This window comes from Onychostruthus taczanowskii, unplaced genomic scaffold, assembly GCF_017590055.1.
Source record: "Onychostruthus taczanowskii isolate IOZ18803 unplaced genomic scaffold, ASM1759005v1 scaffold1, whole genome shotgun sequence".
NCBI classification, from domain to species: Eukaryota; Metazoa; Chordata; class Aves; order Passeriformes; family Passeridae; genus Onychostruthus; species Onychostruthus taczanowskii.
The window spans coordinates 3,891,566-3,910,954 of record NW_024496525.1 but is presented as its reverse complement, the minus strand read 5'-3'; the positions used below and the strand labels follow the sequence as shown (position 1 = coordinate 3,910,954).

Genomic DNA, 19,389 nt, shown 5'->3' with positions numbered 1-19,389 from the left:
TGACATGATTTGATATTTTTATATTGCTGAACTCATAACCCAAAGGGCCAAAGTTTGAAAGCAATTCATTTTGCATCTTGCTGCCTTTGAACACCTTTTGACAACAAATATTTTTGGTTTTGCCAACTTGTTTGACTTCTAGAAAAGACCAGGGATGATCTTAGATACGAAGTACTCCAAGCGTAGTGCGGCACTTGTGTATTTTCACGTGCACAGGTTAAATAAATAACAGAGCTGTTATTGGTATGAACTGTTGAATTGTTCTGGAAACATCAGCATGCATGGCAATGAAGGTGAGAGTGATGTGGCAGGGCTTTGAGATATATATATATATATATATATATATATATATATATATGCTGAACTTTATAATATGGGAGCAGTTTTGTAAAGCAACATCAAAAATATCCCTTCCTCTTTTTATTTTGTTATAGCTGTTGTCTTCTGCTCTGAATCACATGAAGAAAACTCTTCTTCACCAAATCCAACACAGAAGCTCTCCCTGGTAAAAAATAAGATGGTTTCATTGCATCAATCTTCTACACCAGGTACCACAAGTCCTCTTCTTTACATCCTCCTTATTTCTTCTTCAGAATCTAGGTGTAAGATAGGTGCTGGCATTTACAAGCACCTCTTACCAGAAAGCTATGTCACTGTATTTCTGACTGCAACTAGAGCAATGTCTCAGAAAGGCCAGTGAAAACTGAAGGGAATTCCTTATTTCTGTATTAAACAAAAACAAACCCCCCCACCAAACTCAAAACATAGTGAGCAGCCAAACCACAAAAAAACCCCAAACAACCCTCCACAGAAGAAACTTACTGCCTCCCCCCTCAAACCAAAAAATCCCCAACACAGCAGGAAAATGGAAAAGAAAGAAAAAGGAAAGAAAAATAAAACTATTTCCATCACCACACTGAAATCTACCGGATTTGGGATTGGGAGTTCTTGAAATAAAAGCTAATTAGTGGAGCTCCTTTCCCACTACTATAGAACAAATTTTATTTCTTTTTGATACTGAATGAAGCTTTTCTCCAAATGGACTTTTATTTTCAAGGCATTGTGGAAACCAAGTGAGCTGTGAGGTTTTTTAACATGTGTTCACTGCCTCTTGTCCTGTCAGTGGACACTACTGAGAATGCCAACTTCCACTTCATTCCTTGTCATCAAAGTGTTTGTACACATTGATAAAATCCCCCTGACTGTACTCTTCTGCAGACTTAACAATCCCAGCTGTGCCCTCACCTCTTACACAAGATGCTCCAGTTCCTCAGTCGGGACCTGTGCTGGACTTGTTCCTGTAGGTCAGTATGTCTCTTGCATTAAGGAGCCCAGAGCTGAGCACAGAACTCCAGCTATGGTCTCACCAGTGCTGAATAGAGAGGAAGGATCACCTCTCTTGATCTACTGGCAATGCTCTTCCCAATGCTGCCCAGAAGGCTGTTGGCTGCCTTTGGTGCACTGCTTGCTCACAGAGAGCTTGCTGGTCACCACGCTCCCAAAGCCCTTCTCTGTGGCTGCTTTCCAGCCGTCAGCCCCCAGCACATACTGCTGCCCAGGGTTATACCCCCAAGGTGCAGGACTTGGCTTTTCCTTCAAGGGGCTCCTGTCAGCCCAATCCCCAGCCTGCTGAGGCTGCTCTGTGTGGCAGCACAGCGCTGGGTGTGTCAGCTGCTCCTGTCTTTTGTAACCTCTGTGATCTTGCTAAGGGTGCATTCTGTCTCCTTGTTCAGGTTGTTAATGAAGATGCTAAACAATAAAGAAAGGCCTCTGGGTGTTAGAAAAGCCATACATTCCTTCCAGGGGGTGGCAAGGTGACCTAGCCTTGCCAGAGGAATGTTCTTGCAGTAACATCTTCCAGATGTATCTAATTCTTTAAAGTCCTTTCTGACATACCCTGGACTGTCCATAAGCTTTTTTCAATCCAATCTTCTTTGGAGCATTTTTGTAATATCTTAAAATATATTCTTTGCTGATTGTAGTAATATAGATCTATTTCTCTATTATACCTTTTTTTCCTTTTAATTTGTCATGTTCTTTCTTTTTTGCTGACTTGTACTTGAGGTTCTCCAAGTTTATCAGCAAAGCTGGATATGAAACACCTGTAAGGTGGGACATAGTGGTGTTAGAGGTTTCAGTTTTCAGTGTTCCCTTTCACTGTAAACACAAGTGTACCCTGTTCTCCTACTCTGTGGTTTGTGCTAAAAAGCAGCTTATTGTTAATCCATCACAATGCAATGCATATAATCTATTCCCAGAGAAAACAGTCTTTTTTCTACTGGATGTCAAAAACTTTCCTGATCAGTTTCAGACTCTTGCAGGTATTCAGATTTCTTTGGCCTCAGGTTGTGGCAGACAGGCATTATGAAGCCCAGAGAGTTGGGAATTACGTGCTTTTCAAGGGAAATTTGCGTTCACCTATCTCAGCTGGGAACCACTTTTTCATGTAAGACACAGTCAAAGGACTAAGTCTGCATTACAGTCCTTGCCAATGCAAGCTGAGTTATTAGTAAGGTTTGATGAAATTATTTTGTCATAAAAAATAGTTTCAAGTAACTGTCTTCTTGAAAAAGGAAATTTTTCTTTCCTGGGCTTTCACTTTGGTCTCTTTCATGGTTATGCTCTTGTGAGAGAAATTGCTTTCTGGGTTTTGCTGCCAACTGAAAAAAATTATCAGACAAAAATATTATTTCTACTAACAATAAGTCTGTAGGTACTGAGTTAACCTGTCAAACCTCAATAAATTTGCAACAACACAGCAGGTTTGGGTCAGGACTCTGCTTTGTCTCACACACCTATGGAGTTTCTGAGCTATTGAAACCCCTGACTTTTTTTTATTGGATCATCAAACTGTAGCCTGGAGCTGTGCACAGACATTTTTCCCTAGCTCCAACAGAGCCAGGAGAGTGGCTGGTGTCCCCATTCCTGTGTGCTGCTGGAATCTAGCATTGCATACACACAAGCATACACAATTTGCCAGTTCATCTGCTTGTGGTCTCCTTGTAAAAATGATGGGCTGAACAGTGCCCAGACCTTTCCTAAGCTGTATGCATTATGAAGATATTTGGATTGTTGGCCCAGGTGTCAGTTTGAGAGAGGCAGCAAACTCCAGTATGAGCAGGCCAGAAAGAGTTGGGGAGTGTCCAAAGCAAGGGAGGAGAAGTGTTTGGGTGGGAGACCACAGTCTATGCCAACCCAAAGTTATGTGCAACTCTATAACATCTGTGTTTATTTTTCCCCTGCTCACTGAATGTTGTTTTATAAAAATGAAGTTAGAATTAACTTCAGTAATTAGGAGAAAGTTAGTCTGCTTTTGCTGTCACATTCAAAAGATGCTTCCTTTTCTCCTGTATCTGAAAGTTTAGTTGAAATATAGGCAATCTTCTGGAGGCTCTTATGTTTTTATTTTTGCCGTACCTGTGCAGCCACATTTCCTTGTTATATCCCTGACCTTAATTCTGCCCTTAATACCTGCCTGTTGTCCTCCACAGGAATAGGACTACAAAAGGGCTAACTGTGCCATTCATGTTTGCAAGGTTTGAATACCCTCTGAACATCAGGACCCTAAGTGTGAATGTTTAGTCTCTTAATATTTCTTACTTGGCTTGGGGACACTCCAGTTATTACTGTAATATTATTATTACTACTGAAAATAAAATATCATGCAAATTAATATCAGCTCTATTCAGCTCCACTCTGTGTGGGAGAGCTTTGTGCAGCTAACATCCCTTCAGGGAGTTTATATTAGATTGATGAGAGAACAGTGAATTACTTCTTGTCTGGTTTATAATATGCTGATTATGAAAAATTTTGGCCAAGATGATCTAGTGTTTTTAATACTGTGAGCAAACTCTGGAGTTTGTTAAGAAGTTAGTCTTATCTATCTTGCTAGAGGAAAGTAAAACTCAAAAAGTTAAAAAACGACAAAAATAAAAAAATTATGTAAAACTTGCATTGCTCATCTATTTTGATTGAGACCATGTCCATAGATCCCTGTTCTATTGCTAGGAGAGGTTTGCCCTTAGAGTATCAGTTCTTTCTTTCTGCCAAAATGCTAAATCCATACAGTTTCAATATCCTTGTTGATATTATTGGTATTATTCTCATTTGGGACTTTGAGTACATGTGGTCTAGACCTTCAACTGATATAAATTCATTGTTGATACCAGTGGGAGGAATTCAACTTACATTCTGCCAAGAATTTGCAGGTTAGTTTTTCATTCTTTTATGTTCCTTGACCTGCTCTGGGAGGGATTCTGTCACTATAGCCCAGGACAAAATTTCCTTTTTCTCTTCAATTCTTCTATTTCTTGGGAGATATAGCCCCCATACCCTGTACATTTGGTCACTCATGTGCCCCTTGGGCTGGGATAGGCCTCACTGAAACCTTTGGTTGCTCACAACAGAAATCTCTTGTATCATCGGCTCAAGCTGTTCATGGGTGACGTCCACAGACAGTTTTGGAAAACCAGACTGGGTGTTATCTTCCATTGGTGTCCTGGCATCCCAGGAAAGGCAGCAGATACTTCTAGAAAACAGTTCCTCCCATGGAGATGTGGAAGGTAGGCAGAGCTACAGCTCCCCTCGAATGGATGCCTACTTTTGCCCAGCCCTGGCTGCAGCAGGAGTCAGCAGGCTGAGGCCTCAGGCCCATGTCACTAAAAGTGTCACCATGTGCTGGTTCTGGTGCAGGGTTCCCAAAGTCACCGTCATTGCCCGAGAGTCAATAAGAAAGGACCATGTAATGCATGTGTGCTGCCTCAGTTGTGTATGGATGTACCCTCTAAAGAGCCGGCCCCTTTATATACTCATTTTCTATCTCCCCATTTTGGAATAAGCTGCTTTTATTTACAGGGACTGCATTTTTCTCTGGAAATTCAATCCTATACAAGCCAGAGCTGGCTCCACTTGTCTGCTGTCTGACTGGCAGTCTTTTATTCTGTTGGACACATCTTCATGCTTTTTTTAGTTTCTTCTCTTCTGATTTCTTCTATCATTTCTTTACTTAAACCCATAATTTTTACTTTATTCTCTTCCTTTTTTTTTTTTTTTTGTGCATAGCTGTTCCTTTATTCTCATGACTCTTTTCTTTAAACTCCTTCTCCATTTCTCCATTTTCCTCTTATTATTTCTCTTCCATCCATGTTTTGTCTCTCTTGTTTTGTTGTGGTTTTTTTTTTCTTTTCACAGGGGACATTTTCCTCCTGAACACCAGTAGACTCCCAGATAGATGTGAGTTCAGCCTGCAAAGCCCCATCCTGCCTGGGAGCTTGGATTCTTGCTTGCTGGAGCTGGCCATACGTTCACAGGACACAGTTCCTCTTCTCCAGAGATTCACAGTTGAAATCAAATATGCAGAGACAAACAAAAATACAATAACTTCTCTGAGAGCTGGCCATGAGGAGAATGCCAGGTAAGCCAATCAATTTTTAACTGTTGAGCCTTTGAATTGCAAGGTAGACTGGTGTTTCTCCAGGCTGCTGTTTATCAGTGTCTTTTACCTTCTTGAGATCATTGCTGCTATTACAGAAGAAAATAAAGGTGTGACTTTCAGGACTGAAGCACACAGCCTCCTGACAGGATGCCTGTAATAGATATAGGTTTTGTGTACCCCCTTAACAAAGAACACACTACCTTAAATCTTACTCTTCTTCCCTCACATTTGGAAAGGTGAAGAATGATTAATTTTTTTCACTGATTCTAGGACTGCAGCTGTAAAATGCATTCAGTCCAAAAACTGCTTTGGTAATATGTCTGATATCTCTGTGGATTCAGTGGGTCCTATCAATGCTACAAGGGTCTCAATTCTCATTTTGAGATGGGGTTAATTTTACTTCTTTAATTATTTCCTCCCTTCTAGTAGGTATAGGAGTATCCACTTCTGCTCCAATTGTAGAGTTCAGGGAGGGAAAAAACTGAGGTAAGAAGAGGTGAAGGAAAACAAAAGAAGGTATAGCAACCCCAGATTTGTCCAGTATTCCCTTTGATCCTGACAATGTTTTACTTCTTTATTCCTGTGTGTAGCAGAATGCAGTAAGGAAGAGAAATGGGTAAAGGGAACAAATCACAACAGGAAAAGAAAGAGAGAAGTCCACGTGTCATCTAATTTTTCCATTTTCCATGTGCTTGTTTTTCCTTTGCTGCGATCCAGCTTGTAAGAACCTGGGTCAGACACATAACAAAGTTTTTTATTTCCATCACCTGACTGACTCCTAGGGAGAACTTAAGCAATAGATCCCAGTTCTTGTTTTCTTTGAATTCTTTGGCACTCCCCAGGCTGCCATGGAGATCTGCAGCGAAGAGTCCCCGTCAGCCAAAGATAGCAGACTGACTAAAAAAAACTTTCTTTTTTTTTTTTTTTTTTTTTTTCAGATCTCTCCCTCTTTCTCTCTCATTTTCAGCTGTTGCTCAGTTCCTTCCTGGCTATTCTTTCCACATGTTCTTGCTAATTTCACTGGTAATCTGTTGGATTTTCTGGGATTAATTTCTAATATCCTTTTTTACCTACTCAAAGCTGCCCTTGGTGCTTTTTGAGTATTTGACAGGCCTCTGCAGCTGCAGCTCCATTCCACAATGTAAACTCATAAAATGCCCTTTTGCTACACCTTACTGGTCAGACCAGGCTTTTCTGGTCATCACTGCAGCATCTCTGAAACAGATCATAGATGTTGTTTAGCAGTTTATTTGAGCACTGCAAAACAATTCTATGTGAAGTCAAGATTATCATCTCTCTAAAAGTGATGGCATTTAGATTTATTAGAATGAAGTTAGCTTAATTGGAAGTCGGCACAGACACTGGTATAACTTTTTTTAACTGAATGAAATTAAACACTGGTAAGCTCAGAGAATTTACTCTTAAGATTTTAAACAGGGGAGGAGACCAAGTCCTGTTTGAAATCAAGATAGAAAGGAGGACAGAAAAGAGATAAAACCAAGTTAGGAACTATCAAATACCCTTCCTTTGCTCCCTCATTATAGGGGAACTTTAAAATCTTGGTACAATTAAAAAAAATTGACCATGCAGGCAGAACAGAATTTATTTCTAACACAGTGATTGAGCTGCTTCTTGCTAGGCAGATAGCCTGAAAAGAGCATGCTCTCCATGATTAAGATTTTAACAACATGGGTTGTTAAACAGAGATTACCCTGAAGTGTTCCCACTTTACAGGGACTTTCCACAGGGAGTAAGGAGTTCTGCAAGCTTTTCTGTCTTAACCAAACACTGCTGCACAATTTAGAACACGAGGGACAATGAGCAGATCACCTTGAGATAGATGGAAATGTGCAGTACCTAGTGTAACTACTGAAAATTACTACTAAGTGCTGGTCTTCAGATCAGAGTAAAAACTTGGACATAGAAAAAAGGTAGGTAGTACTTTTTTCAGACAATCAGACACTCCAGGAAATCCTGCTTGGGTCCCTTTTGTCACCTCTCAGTTCCATGACCAAGCTATATGTCATCATAAATTCCAGCTGCACCAGACTACTTCAGTGAAATCTTCTCTTTCCGGACCTAGAAATATTGTCCTGATGGTGTTTTCTCCTTCAGGATCCATCAGTTACACAGTTCCCAAAAGCTTAGATGTATGTCACATGTAAGAGAAAGTTTCTCTCCTGTTCAACTCACTAACTAGCAGGATTAATCATTACATTAGTAGTATTGAAGCTGCCACTACTTTTTCATACATAAGGTTAATGAAAGAAAAATAAACAAATGGACTTTTAGTACCATGTTCTCTGAACAAGTCACTGTTCTTTGAAAAGTCACAAAGTCATGACGCTTATTTTTAAATACCACACCTATAGATCATGGGTGTTCTGAGTTATTACCATTAGAAGGAGAACTGCTGAGGGAGTGATGTGTTTGAGTTTCTATGTATTTACAAAAATATATAAAATTTAATTTCTCATTATGTCAGTAAAGCTCAAACATCAGGAGCCTGTAGCCTTGCTTGCAAGGCCAAGCCTTCTTTGTCTGGCACTTAAGTGAGAAAACTGTTTTCACTTCCTCAGGGTTATGGTTATGGTGCTTATTCAGGTCACATCTACTATATGTTTCTTACTTTTTTTAAAAAACTTTTTTTTCTTAAATGTTTTTACTATTTTGCTTATTCCACCTTTTCATCTTTACCACACAGAGCCAGAATCAGCCACAGTTGAAAATTCTTGAGTCCTGTGTGGTTTTGGGTGTTTTCATATGCTTGTGTTTGTTGTGGACCACAATTATTTCAGTGTTCTTAGCCAAAACTGTTTCAGTAAGAAGCTAGTTTCTTTCAACTCTAAGTACTCACACTTTTTTTATTTTATTGAAAATAAAAAAAGCATCATTTGGAGAAGGGATAATATTTTCACTTTCTGTAGTCAATAAGCCTAGCTGATTTTGTTCTGTTTTCTTTCTGGAATAGCCACAGTAATCTCGGTAGATCAGAAAACAAAAAGTTTGTGGCCATGTGCACACATGGATTTTCAGTTAGCCAACCTCACAAAACTGTTTATTGCTTAGTTTTTTGTGTCTTCCCCCTTTTTTTTGGAGGGTGGTGGTGATAAAATGCTCCACCATCTTCTGAGACCCTTGAAAAAGCTTGCAGTCTTTGACACTGCTACTAATGTGGTTGTTTTTATCCACAAAAGTTATTTAGCTTCTCCTACTGCACAGATGACAAGGGAGTAGCCTGGTAAGTGTTCTCAGATAATGTCTAAATGCGTGCTGACAACAATGAGCAGAGCCCTTTCGATTAAAAAAATGTATCTAGAAAGGGTGAGGTTTTCCAGCTGCTGTACATGACTGTGAATTTTGAACACTAAGCTGGGAGTATGATTCAGTTAGTTAGTGCAGTTAGTGCCTCTTGTGCCTCTCTTGAAGTTGCACCCAAAAATATACTGTGTCAAAGAATAACCCTCTAAGAGTTTGGTGAAGGCCGGAGTGGTAGGCATGTGTTTTGCGCTCTCTATTTCCTTTTAAGTCCAGTGGTTATCACTGGATATATGTGAGGACTTGCAGACAGCAACTTCCTGTGTGTATAAAAGTAAAGTAAGACTTCTAATCTTTATGTTCACTGATTGAGTCTAGAAGCATCTAGCATACATAGCTTTGTGCAAGAACCCATGCAGTGAGACCCCCTAATTTAGAAAATATTTCAGCTTTCATGTTCTGCTTTATTGCATTTTTCAGTCCTAATGAAGAAATGGTTATTCTTTACATAAAATATTTCCTAAAATTAATCATCAGTTACCTTTGTTGGATTTTTCATACCCAACAAAGGGTATATTCTTATCACATCATAGAAAGGATTGGTAAGAAGAGGGTGGAAAACATCTGTTTAGCAGAGAAGATTGAGGGGCTAATGAAAAGTGAACCCTACAAAATAAGATTTGGAATTAAAAGTTTTCAGGGTGAGTCTTGAATTTTCTTGCCTTAAGCATTAGATAGCTTGCAACACCAAACTTTCTACCCATGCAAATTTCTCCAAATTTTGTTGAACCCTAATAGTTTTTTCATGCGTACAGATGAATTTTAACATCTCTTTTTAGAAGAAGAGTAATATTTCCTCCATACTTAAGATCTGATTTGATGTAAAATCAATAGTAAAGTTATTGCCAAGCTTGGTTTATCTGAAAGCCTGCTGCAATGATTCATCTTCTGCTGGATCAACACTGGGCTTCATTCCTGATTCCATTAAGAAAATTACATTGGCTCTGATGTGCTTCCATTTCAATGGTGGAACCAAGCAAAGGAGGTGTAATTATTTACATCATTAGAATTCTTGCTGCAGTTGGATCTAGGCTGGGAGGCTTTCTCTGAAGGGGAATACCTTGATGATGAAGAGACTTCATACACAAAAGCACTCTATGTGATGCAAAGCCACTTGTCATTTTTGCAGCCTTTGGATGCTAGACAGCTTTTTCTGCCATGTTATAAATGGAGAAAATTTCAGCAGCAGAGATATTTCAGTGCAGTACTGGGATGTTTCGTGGGAACTTAGTGCTCTGGCTCAGAAGAGCTGCCAGTTCACAGAAGCAGTGGCTTAAGACGGTGGCCTTGTTCTTCCACCAGATACCACAGCTCTCCCAGCAGAGATGGTAGAATGGACAGTCTGTCTTCCCAAGTCATGGCATTTCAGAACTTGGCTTATTGACTTAGATGACTAGTAGTTTTACTTATTTATTTTGATGTATCAGTCTAGAAACAGCAAGTTACAAAGTGTCTGGCTCATAAAGCATATAGGATTAAAGTGCAGCAGCTGAACTAGTCATTCTTTTCAGCTGTGGGGCTTTTTAGTTGCTACTGCTAAATGTACCTAGCTGTGAATCACAGGTTGTGTGCCACAGGTTCTGCACTCAGTGTTGTGTTAACACTGGCAATACTGTGATGTCTCAGATGGAGTGTGGGTTGTACCTTCGTAGAGGTACTAGAACTATGCCTAATAGCTAAATTCAAAAGACTTAAAGATTGTCCTTGCCGTTTACTGGCTCATTGCACCAATTTGATTATGGCTCATTCATTCTCATGGTCAACAGGATGCAATGGAGTGATGAACAGAGCTGTGTCATGTAGCAGAAGTGACTCAGTTCTGGGTCAGTGCTGGATGGTCTTGGATGTTGTCCCACAGTGTGGCAGGGGGGATGTATCTATAAGAAAATTTATGAGATATATTTATAGGTGCTGGATGTTCCCAAAGCTGCACTGTAATACAAATTGAAAGCAAATCAGTTATTCTTCCATGTTGGGAAGTAGAGATGGTGCTGTTGCAATTCATGGCTGTACCTTTCTGAAGATTAATTAAGTTATTATGAACTGTATATTATGATAGGACAGAAAATAGAGGAAATAGGGTCATCTTTGTAAGAAGAGCTCAGTTTCATACGAGTTCAGGATATCTGTGGGTATTTATGTGTGTGTACAATTGTGAAACTGAGATGTGGGTAGATGCCATAGAAGGGATAGTAAAAAATTATCCAGACAAAGTTATATAATTATGGAGGGAAGAACACAAGAGAGGGTGATAAAAAATTAAATTTGCTCTGGAGTTTTTGCAAGTTGCAAGTACGGTTCTGTGATTTTTATATTGAGTCCAGAAGAGATGTGTTTGTAATCTGGGTGTTGCCTTCTAAGGTGTTTCTGGTGCAAGACAAAGGCTACATGACCACTTCAAGGCAGCTGAAGGAATTTCCTAAATGAAAAAGTAATCCTAGGAGCAGAGCTGATCAACATGTCGTAACACTGGCCTGGCCTTCTTATTACTCCACTGGCAAACACTTAGGTCACTTGTCCAGAGTGGCCCCAGTAACATCAGCAGGGTATAGAATGTGGGTAAAATTATCTCTGTCTGATACTATTTTCAGAAAAGAGCTTAGAGCAACGATTCCTTTCTCACTAGCCTTGCTCCAATCCATTTACAAAATAATAACACATATATTTAACTGCGCATTGCTGTCTTGCTAACATAAGATACAGGAACAGAGTTGGAAACAAAAATAAAGTAAAAATATTTTTAAGAATTCTGCTGTAGTTTTTAAATGATACCTGGATACACTGACTTCCATCAGACTTAATTTGAGTGAGGTACTTCAAAAATTCCCTTTTGGTATTTCTCTCTCTAACTTTTGATGTCTGACAACCATCTTTAAAATTAGGGTGCAAGGGACCATTTGGCTTTTTCCAAACTGCCACAAGTGCTGCACAATTGAGAAACCTTTGCAGTCTAGATTTGCAGGTTATGGCATTTACTCTGTAGTGAAATGTAAATGGCACAAGTAATCTGCATTTCCTAGAACAGCACTTCTATCCCTTGCTTTGTGGGTGCACTGTGGTTTGCTAAGGTGGAAAATCAGACAGAAAAGACACAGATAAAGGTTTTAATTCTTGGCACAACCAAGAAATATTCAGGGTCAGACATTTACTTCCAGAACATACAATGTCAGTGTTGTCTTGAGGAGATCCAGAGTCTTGTGCAGCTGCTTGGTTGATCTGTACTTTCAAGAGCAAATAGAACACAGCCGTGTATGTGGAAAGCACATATTGGGTAGTGTGTCCAAAACTGGTGATAATTTAAGATCCATTTAAGAATTATTGGGAATGGTTGGATCTCTTCATCATTAGCAGTAGGCTCTGCAGCAAAGATAACCTTACATGAGCTTGCTAGGTTGAACAGCACTCATTTTATTTTAACACCATTTGTTATCTTGGTGTTTGCATTCATCGATCCATTTCCCACATGGATACTATTAATTATCTTTGGTAGAGAATCCATGGAATCCAATGTGCTGTGTGTATGTCTGATAACATTCTGTTGTCCTCTAGGATGAAATGGAAACACCTGGTGGCCCAGATTGGACGAATAGAAAGACCTTTCAAAATCACCCTGGTGTATTCAAACTGTGGAGCACAGGAAGTTGGAGTACTGGCACTGGGGTCCTTGAAACTCAGGAACTGCTTTCATGGTATGCTGCAACACAGACAGGTTTGGAACAACCAAATGCATCCTCACCAAAATAGGGGATAGGATAGGACTTAGAAGAAAGATGAGAAACTCAGAATTATAGAACTAATTCTAGCAATTCTCTCTGCTTTTGAGCTTTGCTTTGTTTGAGCTTTGCTTTGTTTGATCTTTATAGGCAAAAAAGCCCAAAAACAACTAGACTTATGCTGAATCCAACAAGGATGAAAAAGTCTTTACCTAGATTATTTAAGCATTTAGTGTTTTTCTCTCTTAAATAATAAAGAACAACTGTCTACCCTATGTAACCAAAGCCTTTTCCATACTTGGGTTTATCTAACAACTCTATGAAGAAAAGAAACATTTATCTGCCCCTGGTGGGGTCTGTTTGCTACTGCCAGACTGAGAATTTCTATCTAAAATGAAAATAATCAGAATGTAATTATTTTCTCTAAAGTACAGAGTGTTCAGGTAAGACCTCAGTTTTACCTGGAGTTTACAGTTTTATTCTGAATGTCATGCAAATGATCCTCAGTGGCAGTGCAGAACCTTGCTAATGTCATTTAGGCTTCTTGGAAGTGCAGGAGTCTGTCAGCACAGCAGTCTTCAGGTTGGGGACATAATCATCTTCAGTTCCTGAATTTCATGAATTAATATAATGTTATTGTTTCCATTTTGCAGACTCTGTAGAAATAGCCTGGAATGTAATGTAAAAAGAAAAAACTATTGTGAGCATGGTTTTGATCATATTAGATATTTAATTCTAGTCATTATTCTTTTAATTTAACATGCTATATTTTTAATGTAATTTTTTTGACAGTCCTAGAGTTTTGAGGGGATGCATACAGCCTGAAGCACTGTGCTCTCCGTCTCTAAATAACCTCGTGCATGTATCTGGCACAAAACAGTGTAATGAAATTTTTTTTTTCAGAGTATGTACCTGGATTGCTGCAGAGGTGTTCCTTTCTCTTTCTCCTGCAACTGGTTCCCTAACTTTTGCATTTTTTTCAGAGTAGTAGTGATCCCGATGTAACTGCTGTGCAGAGCTCTGCTGAAGGGCACCAGGTCCATAACAGGCCTAGGCACATATGCATCCACAGGACAGGCTGTGGGTGCATTGAGAGTCATGCTTTTTGGGAAATATCAAACTTAAAAGTCATGTTCAGCCTGGCAGATGGGTACCTGTGAAGTCAATCAAATGCTCCCAGACTAGAACTGACCAGACTAGTTCGGGTGCATGAATAAAATCTGTGTGCAGCAAGCCAGCTTGCTGGGGAAGCAGCTACCTCATGGGCTGGATGCCACAGCTGGAAGCTGGCACAGAAACGAGTCAGCAGCCCAAGTGCTGGTTAAACCTGAGCCTCAACAGGGCATAGCAATATGTATATCAGGGCTGGAGATAAGTGGGTGACCCTGCCTCCAGCAGCAGGGTGCCATGCAGCATGTCACAGCTGCCTGGCAGGTGCACAGTCATGTGTGCAGAACTGAGGAGCACATCACAGTAGGAAACTGCAAGACCCTTCATTATAAAAACCCCAAAATGGTCCAAAGATAGAAAAAACACAGCAAAAGCAGCACATCAGAAACAAAGGAGGAATAAATTTGGCCCAGGAATCTTATGCTGGAAAGAAACCTACATGAAAAAAGTGGAGATTTATTGTAAAAAGGACAATGTCCTACATGTGAAAATTAATAAACATGAAGGATCATACACATTCTGTCAACTAATCTCTGGATTTAGTTCTGGGTTTGTTTTTTTTTCCCCATTAGATAAAGAAAATCAAGACCTTTTTGTATATGAAAAAGGCTCAACCTTCCCCTGCTTTCATGGAGGCTGTGTCAGCCACCTACAGATCTGTGAGTTTATCAGTGATTGCCCTACCAAAGAGGAAGGAGTGAGGTGTGGTGAGTATCTGGCATGACACTTCATGGGAACCTTCATTCCATTAGAATAAATAATTTAGAATACAAAATAAGCTAAATTGATTCCATCTTTAGATTAATTCAGTATTTCACCTCCTGAATTAATTTGTCCCATTTACATTAATTGGATACCAAGATTCTCTTTGAAAATTCACCCTATATAGAACAAAATGGATTTTTTAAAAATTGATTTGGTTTCTTAAGTATTGCAGTAAGGAGCTCAATGACCTTCCCTTCACAGTTATTGCTACTTCAGAGAAAGGCAAAACCTTATTTACATGTCTGCAGCTGGGTGAGAATTTCCTTCTGGACCCAAGATCTAAGCCTTCCCTTCAGGGAAAGGTATTAATCATCTTTCCACTCTTAGTTACCTACAGTGTCATAAATCTTTCCTTCCAAGATCCCAGTTCAGGAGCTCTTGCGCATCAGGACAGAAAAATCCCCTACCAGTATATGAGGTGCTAAGAAGCAATTTTAGCTTTAGCAAGTACAGTGGTGATTTAAAATAATCTGTTGATTTGCCTTCCTTTACATGGACACAAAACTTTGTGATGCCTGCAATTTCATATGTAGCAAGACCTTTACCAATATGTGGCAGTGATTTGCCATTCGTGAGATTACAGGGGCTGCAGTTTTGTCCAGAATTTAGAGTAGGACAGCACCAAAAAGTCTCAAATGTTTACAGAAGCAAAGTGTTAGCTTTCTAATGGTGACTCTGGAAACAAACAAATGAGACCTATTTTGATAGTGTAGCATAGGTTGGATAACTTGGACAACAAAAATGGATTTTCACTTTTGCTTTTTTTTGTGTTCTTCCACAATCAAGTTGCTCCTATTTTCCTACTTTTTCTTGTTCTCAATTGTAGACAATCTCCCAGAGGGTTCACACTGCTCTTTTGAAGAAGGTCTGTGTGGCTGGACACTGAATGAAACTGCAGCATCTCCTTGGTCTATTCGGGGCTTTTCCAAAATTATTCAAGAAGACTCATTTGTAGGGTCTACTTTGCAAGCCACTGGTGGTAGGTTCTTCATTGTTCTCTTTCCTACTCTCTGTGCATGCATGTACACAATAACCTTGAATTTAAGTTTATTTAAATTGGTTTAAAATTTTTGACATCATTGTCAAATCAACTTCAGCATCAGTATTATCTATAACGACTTCAAATGTAGTTAAAATTGACTTTTGAACATGATGCAAAACTTTATAGTAAACAAGTTCTGCAAAAAAGTTAACACAACTCTCAAGAGACAAGGATTCTTAAAGAAATTATACAATGCATACTTCTTCCCTCTTCCTTCCTCTTATGAGCTGTGCAGTTGCTGACCACTTCAGCAGCAATAAGATAACTGCTGCATCACAAGGTAACAATTGCCCAACAGAACTGCTAACTTTCTAAATAAGAAGGGGGGAGGCCAGACCCTCACCTGTTCAGGCTGAAAGTCTGAAGTGTTAGCACACATGAGTTTTACCTCACAGTTTCCTGCCAAAATGAAGGGTTTCCATACAAGTGTCCTGTTTGTCTCCTGACAGCTTGTGTAAGCTCTCCCTGGAAACAAAGACTGTAAATAAACTCTTCCAACCCAGAGTTTTACTCAGCAAGTGTCACTGAAGCTAACGGTGTAGGAATTAGGAGTGTAGATTGGTGAGAACCTCTGTATGGGAAGATCTTGCGTGGTACCTGAGGTTTATCCACTCACATTCCAGTAAGGGGTTTGTTGACTTTTGTGCTGCTGAAATCTACCAGAGTGTTTACTATAACCTCACCACAGATTTGCTCTCAGGCCCTGCTTACACCTACATATGCTTACATACCTGCAGGAATATTAATGATGTTAAAGTGTTTCAAATGATTACACAAAAGAGCAAGAGATCATTTTCTTTTTGTGTTCACAGGACACTTCCTCTACCTGCGAGCAGACAGCACTCAGACAAGTGGTATGGCTAAGGCTTACAGTACCAGCTTGCCAGCCACTCTTGCCACAGAAGACTACCAGGTGTGTCACTCTGTCTTTGCACCTTTGTGGAGTAAATCATCAGGCTGTAGGCACTATTTGCACAATTAGCCTGTTCTCCTGTCCCTCTGCACACTCTACACAACACTGGAAAGCAGAAGAGCTGGCTATACTGCCTAGCTGGCCACTTGTTCAGAACTGGAAGGGAGATGTGTGGTACCTCCCCAGTAAGTGAAAGCAGAAGCCCCAAATCAGTCACTCCTTGTGGAAAACTCCCCAACCTAACTGTAGCATTTAAGAAGAGTTACTGAAAGGTAACTCTGAGGGGTGCCAACAGCTTCATTTTATGGGGCAGCCAGTGTTTGTAGAAAAGGGAGCTGTCTGGCTGGGACACTGAGTCTTTTAGTATATCTGCTGCTGAGATTTTTCTTCATAAATTCTGCAGGACTTAATAAACTTCATAGTTTCACTGAGAACAGGAGTGTGAAGTTAGAATGCATTAGATTTTCCAGAAATAGTTGAGTATAATAAACTTCTGATCACATTCTTCAGGAATTTCATAAGGTTAATGCAACCTGGCCTTGATAAAATCACACAACTTGCCTTGCAGCTCTGAGATGCTGGAATTAAAAATATTAAATAATATTATAGTCATAACACTTAGGAAAATTAAGCTGCAAGTTCAAGCTGGAGTCCAGTCTTGCTAGGGGAAAAAGAGAAAGCTTTGATGCCTCCTAATTAGAGCTGGGAAAATAAATACAGTGCAGGTGCCAGAAATGTAACTTTGGCATTTTTATTTATTTATAAATCCAGGTAAAATATGCTGGGTACAACATAAGCAACAAAATAAAATGTGTTTGGAGGCAGATTTACAAAACCAGGAGAGGAGAAGCTATAGCTGTTGGTTGTTGTGTAGAGGCCACAGGAATCTGGATCCATTCTCTCCTCCACTGGCAAGGATTTGAGGCCACATGGCAGGATCAAGGAACTTCTGTGGTTGCTCTTTGCAGAATCTGTGTGTGCTCCCTTTCCTGCCAGGACTGGAGCTCTCTGTGACATTAAGGACAACTGGGTATTGACAGCAGTGGTAGAAACAGCAACTTTCTCTTGCTCTGTGGCAAATTGGAAGTGGTTGCTCCAAAGAAAGAGGAACAAGTCCTGCTTCAAAACATTCTTTGGCCTGCTGATTTTGTTTTTCACTTGCCTTAGGAGTGCTGCAATTCAGATGGTGCCTATGAATTGGAGCAGGTAGATGGACTGAGGTGTCCTGCCTCTAGAGACAGTCCTTGTTTAAAAGGTATTTGGGGCAGGAGAGCTCTCCCCTCAGAGAAGGCAATAACAAGAAAACCAGTCCTTTCACCAGATGGTGTCAGAGGCTGTGGATATTGTCATCAGTGGTTGAAGAACAGCTGCTCAACAGGAGTACCAGTTTGGGTCTTCCCTGAGAATATTCTGTGCTAGTAACAGTGCTGAGTCAAATACAGTCAATGAGTGGGAGCTTAGTGATTTCTGTCATTAAAGAGTTTGACCCAGACTTGGAGGTTTGGTGTCTCAAATTCCCAGGGAGGGGAGAAGTTACTACCTTTCCCTTTTGTCACAGACTACCATTCTTTTCCTCTTCTTCCTCTGTTACAGATTCAATTTTCAGTGCATGTTTTTGGAAGCTACAATGGTACAGTCTCCTTCTCTCTCAGGGAAGAGATAAAGGGAGCTCCAGTCACCTTGCCAATGTGGGAAAGGGCAGGGAGCTGGAGCGACCACTGGTTCCTCATCACCTTACCAATGCCAGAGCTTCAGAACCGGTAAGAGCTCCACTGTCAGCAGCCAGGATTATCCCCATAGGTTTAGTAAATGTTCATATCTTTATTGTGAAGTGTCACTTTCATTCCTGCCTTCTTTCAGAGCTGTTTTTGAGTGACTCTGCTTGCTTAGGAAGTATTCTGCCATAAGTGTGTATCTTTGTGCACATGTACAGCTTAGCTCAACACAAGCCCACAACATGTGACTGCACTTCTGTGCAGCCTCAAACAGTACTTAGGTTTTGGGAACAGCAAGCATCTGCACTAAAAACCCTTTAGCAATCTGAGCAAGCCAGTGTACTCACAGGGGCAAAGTGCTCCCAGCAGGGAAACAGCTGCATTAGCATAGCTGCTCTCCATACTCCCACAGTTAAAAACACTCACATGAGTCAAAGAGATGGTAATCCCACAGTTTAGCCAATAGAGCTGTCCAGTTTAGGATCTATATCAGTGCAGGCTGGGCAGCTGGAGATCCTTCATTGCCACATTACTGATGCAATGGTTTCAGAAAAAGACTGTTGCCTAAATGAGCCTTGCACTAAAGTTTTCATGGGGTTAGATGTAGAAATACAGTGCAACATTGGTTTTCAAATGAACTGAAATATTGAAGATTTAAAGAATTTCCATGCAATCAAATTTAATTCAGGCATTTTCCTCCCTCACCTAGAGTCACTCAGTCTCAAGCCATGTAGCTGGTGTTGGTAGTTGGTCATTTTGCACAACATACGCTTTTATTTTTTTTCAATTTCTCCAATCTGTTTTTTTTGTTTGTTTTTTTGGTTTTGTTTTATTTTGTTTTTTTGTTATTGTTGTTGGTTTGGGGTTTTTTTGTTTGGTTTTTTTTGCATATTCCTGAGGAAGGCTTGTTTCACATGAAACTTAAGGGAAAAAAAACCCCTGCAAGTCTATACAGTGAATATTATAAATGTTGCTCTACCCTCTTTCTGGTTTAATTTCCTGATTACCTTTTGTGCCAATATTATCAAATGATCACCATACACACCTTTGCCATGAATGACTCCTTTAGGGTAGGATTGATCTGCCTGCTAGCACTGTATTTAAAATTCTTGTCTGACACTATCTGAAGCCCTGTGGATTAGTATCTGTTTAGTTATGAATATGTAAAGTATGGCCAGAGAATTAGTGCAAAATAACTCTTTTCTCTGGCCACTCTACTGTGGACCTGTCTGCAGCAGAGACCAAGGGGCTCTTCAGAGCTATTTAAGACCATCTGCCTCCTCTGATATATAGTCCCTTATGCTTGTTCCCTGAAGCCT

General features: G+C 40.0%; 1 protein-coding gene across 1 annotated transcript in view; it reads left to right on the top strand.

The window, feature by feature from the left end:
* The first annotated feature begins 277 nt into the window (after positions 1-277).
* LTK (leukocyte receptor tyrosine kinase) overlaps positions 278-19,389 on the top strand; it is a 51,210-nt gene continuing 32,098 nt past the window's right edge. Inside the window, exons 1-9 of the mRNA XM_041403095.1 lie at positions 278-293; positions 435-548; positions 4,407-4,562; positions 5,191-5,413; positions 12,302-12,441; positions 14,208-14,342; positions 15,227-15,379; positions 16,255-16,355; positions 17,949-18,115. Coding sequence (XP_041259029.1) covers positions 278-293; positions 435-548; positions 4,407-4,562; positions 5,191-5,413; positions 12,302-12,441; positions 14,208-14,342; positions 15,227-15,379; positions 16,255-16,355; positions 17,949-18,115 — 1,205 coding nt within the window. The remainder of the gene's footprint in view (positions 294-434; positions 549-4,406; positions 4,563-5,190; positions 5,414-12,301; positions 12,442-14,207; positions 14,343-15,226; positions 15,380-16,254; positions 16,356-17,948; positions 18,116-19,389) is intronic.